Source organism: Sinocyclocheilus rhinocerous, unplaced genomic scaffold (assembly GCF_001515625.1).
Source record: "Sinocyclocheilus rhinocerous isolate Xijiao unplaced genomic scaffold, SAMN03320098_v1.1 scaffold1243, whole genome shotgun sequence".
Classification (NCBI taxonomy): Eukaryota; Metazoa; Chordata; class Actinopteri; order Cypriniformes; family Cyprinidae; genus Sinocyclocheilus; species Sinocyclocheilus rhinocerous.
In genome coordinates, this window is record NW_015626033.1 from 3,214,727 (window position 1) to 3,222,000 (window position 7,274).

At 38.4% G+C, this 7,274-nt stretch overlaps 1 protein-coding gene across 1 annotated transcript in view; it reads left to right on the plus strand.

The window, feature by feature from the left end:
• LOC107708169 (attractin-like protein 1) overlaps window positions 1-7,274 on the plus strand; it is a 127,804-nt gene that overhangs the window by 51,768 nt on the left and 68,762 nt on the right. Inside the window, exons 13-18 of the mRNA XM_016512337.1 lie at window positions 820-938; window positions 1,041-1,173; window positions 1,823-2,010; window positions 3,603-3,816; window positions 3,936-4,124; window positions 6,680-6,898. Of these exons, the coding sequence (XP_016367823.1) occupies window positions 820-938; window positions 1,041-1,173; window positions 1,823-2,010; window positions 3,603-3,816; window positions 3,936-4,124; window positions 6,680-6,898 (1,062 nt within the window). The remainder of the gene's footprint in view (window positions 1-819; window positions 939-1,040; window positions 1,174-1,822; window positions 2,011-3,602; window positions 3,817-3,935; window positions 4,125-6,679; window positions 6,899-7,274) is intronic.

The window sequence follows — 7,274 nt, forward strand, 5'->3', positions numbered from 1 at the left end:
GGTGTAGGGCGATAGAAAATACAGTTTGTAGGGTATAAACACCATTACGCCTATGGGGAGTCCCTACAAGGATATTGCACCAGACTGTGTGTGTGTGTGTGTGAGAGAGAGAACCTGGGGTTTTCTTGGTGCAAAAACAAAATCAGGAATCACTGAAATTCAGTTTTTGCTGCTGGATAAAATCACTTTTTGAATATATATATATATATATATATATATATACACATACACTCACACATGTATTTTGTTTACATTTAAATTCTTGTGAATGCACTTATTTAACTACATCTTGTCATATAATGATCCTTTTAGTAAGTGAGTGTTCAATAACTGCTTCTGATGACATAATTCAATAGAATGATTCAACTGATAGATTTGCCGTAGATTCAGCAGCTGTGCAAGAAATGTTGCTGTGGTGTGAGTGAAAGAGTAGAGAGGGGGAAACAAATGTTTCTGTAGTGAAGTAAGGACTCGGAGACACTCGTTATTATTGAATAAAGGATTGTCAAAAGAAAGACGAAGAACAGAGGCCTCTTTGATTCTTTACATAAGTCACACTGTTTGAAGTATTGCGATTAGAAGTAAATAGGGAATGGAAGATGTTTGAAGTGCTAAATGTTTCTCTTCTACTTTGGTTAAAGGTCTGATATGAGAGTTGGCTGTGGAAGAGCTTAGATGTCTCTCTAGATTATTGTATGTCTCACAACTGTTGGATATTAATACTTAGAGGTGTCATTTTTCTTTGGACTAGACTTTTTTGCTCTTCATCTCTGCCTTACGTTTCTACTTTGTCTCTTTTTCGATCTGTCTCTGCTCTAGCCACGGTGGATGAGAGATGTTACCGTTTCTCAGACTGCACCAGCTGTACCGCCAACACTAATGGATGTCAGTGGTGTGACAGCAAGAAGTGCATCTCAGCGCTCAGTAACTGTAGTGCTGTAAGTTGGCCTGCAGAGGGCACCGGTGTTACACATCACAATTCTATGCACTAGTATACCTGTGTTTGTTGATATCTCTTTTGACTTTTTTTTTTTAACTAGACTGTGAAGAATTTCACCAAATGTCCAATCAGAAATGAGCAGATTTGCAGTAAAATGGCCAACTGCAAGAGCTGCTCCCTCAACCTCAGCTGCCAGTGGGATCCTCAACAGCAGGAATGCCACACCCTTCCTGGTAAGAACAGCAGAGGATGATAGGAGAGATATTAACATAGCACATGTGTATTGGGTAAAAAAAAGTGGTTTGAATACACTCTGAATGCATCTGCCACTTTAGATTAGATTTTATTCAATGAGCTTGCTGTAGTGCATTCTGGGTTTATATATTGGCCAAAAGAAGCTATCTCACCTTTTGGAACAGCCTTTGTGAAGGGAGTGTGCCTATGTTACCTTAAAATGTTGTCTAGACCGGAAGGTCACTCGTTTTTTAATCAGAGCCTGTGTTCGCCAGAAGCTCTTCCTTCCACTATATCTGAGCTTATTTAATTTGTTTTGTACATGAATTTGTAGGTGTCTGTGCTCTATTTAAACCTGAGATTCACAACACCTTTTGTCTTCTTTGTAAATTGTAAATTTTCTAAATGATTAAGTCTGATTGTGCTTGGCATTTTCCACTGTGGAAATTTCTTTAACTGGCCACTTTGCTTGAATTAGCTATTGGCCCTTTAAGAGCTTCACTTGGTTCTAAAGAGTAATTTTCATTATGTTAAGAGCTTCCCTGCTGTCTCTGAAGAACAGAGATGAAACGAGAAATGGAAAAAATATGAGGCTTGAGAAAAAGCTCCTAATTCCTCTAATTAAGTCATCTTATGACCTCTCTGTAGCCCAGCTGTGTGGAGACGGCTGGAGCAATGTTGGGGAGGCCTGTCTGCAGATCAACTCCAGCAGGGAGAGCTATGACAATGCTCAGCACTACTGCAAGAACCTGGAGGGAAACATCGCCTCCCTTACCACAGTAAAGCAGGTGGACTTTGTGCTGGAGGAACTGCAGAAGTACCAGCAGAAGGGGAAGGTTTGTGTCTGCTCATATTTACACTAACAGTCAGAAGTTTGGATCCACATACTCATTCTTTATTAATATTTTCCACATTTTAGAATAGTAGTAAAGTCATCAGAACTATAAAATGACACAAATGAGAGTTTGATAATTCTGTAGTGGCCAAAAATGTCAAGCAAAATAAAAGTGATCTTATATTTTAGCTTCTTCAAAGTAGTCACCCTTTGCCTAGACTACAGCTCTGCCAACTAGTTTTAAAGACGTTTTGTAAAGAAATTTGTGCATAGACACAGTCCTAGTTTGAAACATTTAACCGTAAGTCTTTAAATAAGAAGTTTTATGAGATCATGAGAAATATTAATTCAGTCAAGTGTGTCCAAACTTTTCACTAGCTTTTTCACTATCATAAAATAATATGGTTAAATATTATTATAGTGTAACAACTCTTGTCTATTTCAATATTTTAATATTTTAATTTCAAATATAATTTAGTTCTGTGATGACAAAGCATTTTTAGCAGCCATTACTCAAGTTTCAGTGTCACATGATGATCCCTCAGAAATCATTTTAATTATTATTTTGGTGCTCAAGAAACATTTCTTCTTATTGTTGAAAACAATTGTGCTTTAAAAGACTTTTAATAAAACATTCAAGTCTCCCAGTCACTGACTTTTACTAAAATTGTGTGATTTACAATCCCCTGTTGTTAAAACCGGTTTAGATAAAACCAGATCAAAAAACGGGGTTACTCATAATTGTTCAAAATTTGGATTAATTATTTAATTTTTGTTTTGCCATTTCTATCGTTTATTGTTCGCTTCTGTGTTGCTATTTATTATAGTCTGCCTGTTTCCTGAAGAAAAAAAATCCGATCTGATGTAATGAATAAAACCTTTTTTTTTTTTTGATTACCCGAAGTTTATTGGTGTTCTTCTTGTATAATTCAAATTATAAATGATATAACTAAACAAATTAATAATTAATTAGGTGAAGCTGTGCGATTTAATTTGTCATCGCATCATCCTATGCAATGTGGAGAATTAGGCCTATTATTGCTCATTATTGTCTATAGGCTATTTTAGTAATTTAAATAACATAGGTTATCTTAATATATTAGTGTTTGCACTGTCATTTTCGTGCCACTTATGTTTTAGCATAGTACATTGCTAGGCAACGTCTTTCACTCACTGAATTAGCAGTTATCAGTTTCATAAATAAAGACAAAATGAGTAAAAGAAGATTGACCGTTATGAAAAGTGACTAGTGTAGCCTGCATAAAAAAGCCTTGAAAATAAAACAACAGGACAAAAATATAGTTGATGACTAGACAATAATTTCATGACTCTAGACACTTCTTTATGAAGACAGTAGCATAATACAGTGAAATAATATGTTCTTTAGCCATTCAAAAACAGCTGTCATGTGCGTGGGTAAAATTTACCCGCTGATACTTTTAGGTATACAGTGACCCCTGGCGGTTCTAGTGTTAAAACAAATTGAATGGCCGTGTATACTCGGATTCAAATAATCATGATTGATGCACCCTCTGTTCAAAATTAGTTTAGTCCCTAATTTTGTTCCTGTGTCTCATTACGTTTGTTCTGCAGAAACTGTCCCCCTGGGTTGGCCTGAGGAAGATCAACGTGTCATACTGGGGCTGGGAGGACATGTCTTCATTCACTAACACCTCACTGCAGTGGCTACCCAGTGAGCCCAATGATTCAGGCTTCTGTGCTTACCTGGAGAGAGCTCAGGTCTCTGGCCTCAGGGCGAATCCCTGCACCGCCAACACAGACGGCCTCATCTGTGAGAAACCAGTTGGTGAGTCTCTGATTCATTCTTCTATTCCCTTTTATTCTTAAAGAAAGCCTGGAAATAAGCCAATAAGATACATAACCATTCTCTTTTCAGTAACTTCATACATATTTCCTCCCTTGCAGTGAGCCCGAACCAGAACGCCCGCCCGTGTAAGACGCCCTGCTCTCTGCGCACCTCTTGTGAGAACTGCACCAGCCAGGCCATGGAGTGCATGTGGTGTGGAAGCACCAAACGCTGCGTGGACTCCAATGCCTACGTCATCTCCTTTCCCTACGGCCAGTGTCTGGAGTGGCAGACAGGAGACTGCATGTGTGAGTGTCCTCATTTACATATAGTGGCCATCACTGCTTATAAGCTGCCCCAGAGAGAATCTGTGGTCTTTTTTCCATTTTCAGCACTGATTTTGAGGGGGAAAAAAGGAAGTGAATGTGTAACACAGTAAAATGTGTTAAACGGAGCTGAGAGTACCACACTATTATTGGTAGCATTATCATATTATATGAAATATTTACTAAATTGAAGTGGTGGAGAATGTGTAGAACTTGGTAACTTTGTACCGTTCAGAAGCTTGATGTCTGAACTTTTTTTTGTTTTTTTTTAAAGAAATGAATACATTTACTCAGCAAGGATGCAATAAATGGAGCAAGGATGACATTAAAGACATTTATAATGTTACAAAAGATTTCTGTTTCAAATAAAAGCCATTATTTTGACCTTTTTTATTCATTAAAGGATCCTGAAAAAAAAGAGTGAAAAAGGAGTTTTCAGAAACATATTAGGCACCACAACTGTTTTCAACAAAAAAACATGTTTCTTGAGCACCAAATCTGCAAAATAAAATGGTTTCTGAAGGGTCATGTGACACTAAAGACTGGAGTAATGGCTGCTGAAAAATTCAGTTTGGTCATCACATGAATAAATTTAATTTTAAAATTTATTAAAATAGAAAACTTATTTTAAATTGTAATAATATTTCACAATTTTGCTGTTTTACTGTATTTTTAAGCAAATTAATGCAGCCTTGGTGACAACAAGAGAGTTCTTTCAAAAACATTAAGAAAGTCTTACTGACCCCAAACATTTTAAGTTTCGGTAGTGTATATTTATGAATATTTATATGTAGAATTTTTAAAAAGGATTCATTGTTATTTTCCTTTATAGGAATACTTTTGGACCTTGGAAATGATTGTACATATAGTGGTGAGACATTTTGTTCATTGAAATGAAACCTTGAATAACAAGAGATGTTTTCTCAAGAAACCCCTTAGCCTCGTTTCTTGGAAGGGTTTCAGCACGAGTATACCCAGTGATGAGAAATTTGCTCTGTGGAGCCTTTCAGAGAAAGATACAACCAATCAGTGCCTGTCAGCGGCCTGGGTGGTGTGGGTTCTTCATCTCTATCAGATCTGTTGTTTCATCCCATTAGCTGAACTGCTTGGCCTCTGATCCGCCTGTAATGTGCAATTAGTGTTCCAATTTGTCTGCCTAAGCATTCGCTCTTCAAGAATGGGTTTTTATGGCACACGTCGGAACGCTAAGTGATAAAAACTTTGAGAAAACTACATAATTTGGCATAAACGTTCCTCAGGGAATATTAAATAAGAGGCCTTGACATCCCTCAAATACCTTAATGTTCCTGATTTTTCACTTTGCTTGGTGTGTAGTTCACATTTACATTCAGTGTGTTTGAAATGCAACTTGTTTGCTGACTATTTATTTGTTACACAGCTGTGTGCATATCCTGCGTTATGCCATCTTTGTCCTCCAGACTAAAGGCTTCCAAGTGCTCATAATATCTTATTTCACCCTATCAGACAGTGAGGTAAGCATACAGGGGACACACGGACACTCTCCGACTGTAGTCTGTTTTTATGACCGGCCTAGACTTACTGATAGAACTTCCATTATGCTCAGTCTGATGGAAAATGAATTAAAAGCTCTCCGCCAGAAGGAGGTGGTACGATTCTACACATCTGTCTGGCTCAGGAATCCTTTTTGTCGCCAAAATGTATCTTTCTGTCCGAGTGATGGTTACTTAACGTTTCAACTGCTCCACCATAAGCCTCGGCCTGTGTCGGTACCATTTTAAAGATCTATTTCTGCTTCTGCTAGGTTTTTTTCCCCCTCTGTTTTTCTTCTTTTTCTCTTAAGGGGCTTTGTCTCTGTCAGAGCATGGCTGGATGAGTTTGATTCACACTTGTGAAGGTGTGCGGTTTTTTTTAGGTGGCAGTGATTTGTACTGGCATGTGGGGAGCTTGTCTGATAAATTCGATCTTAAATCTGGCGGCTGATTTATGTCTGTGAACACACGTGGGCCTTCACTATTTTTAATCAGAAGAAATGTATTTTTATTCCCAGAGTTGTCTCATCTGTTTTCCATGCCTAACCCGTCTAGACATCTCCTCACCCCTAAACAAATGATTTTTATTGCATGCCGAATCAAATCATATGGTGCTGTTGAGAATCTGTCAGCTCCTGCAGCTGAGAATCCATGAACTCCTGCCAGCATAATGACTAACATTGTGCTTTTTCACTGTTATTGCTGACATCATGTTGACCCTGAACACACTTTGTCTGTAAAGCTTATTGTTGTGAGGACTGAGATCCTAAGAGATGTGATTTGGCTGCCGGAGAGGTGGATCAAACCGAAAGAGGCTGACGCATATGGCTCTGATGTGCTTTTTGGGAGAGTGGACTTTCTGGTGGTATTTGAGAGCATATTACTCAGTCAGTGGAGTGATATGCCCCATGAGAGCTTGAAAGTATCATTTTAAGCGTGTCTTTGTTGTTTCTCATTGTTTATTTCTCAGAATCTGCTGGCTTTTTTCTCTTCGGCCTATCATCTCTCTCTTTTCTGTCATTGCAGCTCAGAACTGCTCTGGTTTGCGTACATGCGGTCTGTGTCTGGAGCAGCCTGACTGCGGCTGGTGTGGGGACCCTAGTAACACCGGCCGAGGGCAGTGCATGGAGGGTTCATATCGCGGACCCATGAAGAGCCCCTCCAGACACCGTCAAGACATGGTGCTGGAGACGGGGCTCTGCCCAAAAGAACGGGGCTTTGAGTGGGCCTTCATCCAGTGCCCTGGTGAGAACCACCCACGTTCAGACAATCACATGCACACTTGACCTTTAAAGAGCAAATTTGTTACACCGGGGTTTTTTTTAACTGCTGGCCGGGGACCCCCTGGAGGCACAAAGAGGTGCAAGGTGATCTGAAAAAAAAAAAACTGATGGGAAAATATTGTATTTTAAGGGCTTTAATAGTTAACATATATATTTAAGAAATTAATTAATTATATTTAGTGTGACAGTAAATGATAAGTGATAAATTTACTGTTTTAAGACTGATCAGAAGTAGTGAGAATAATTGTGATAATTGTGATTTATTGACAGCCGTAGTTTTTAACAGTAATAAAAAACAAACACACACACACACACACATATATATATATATATATATA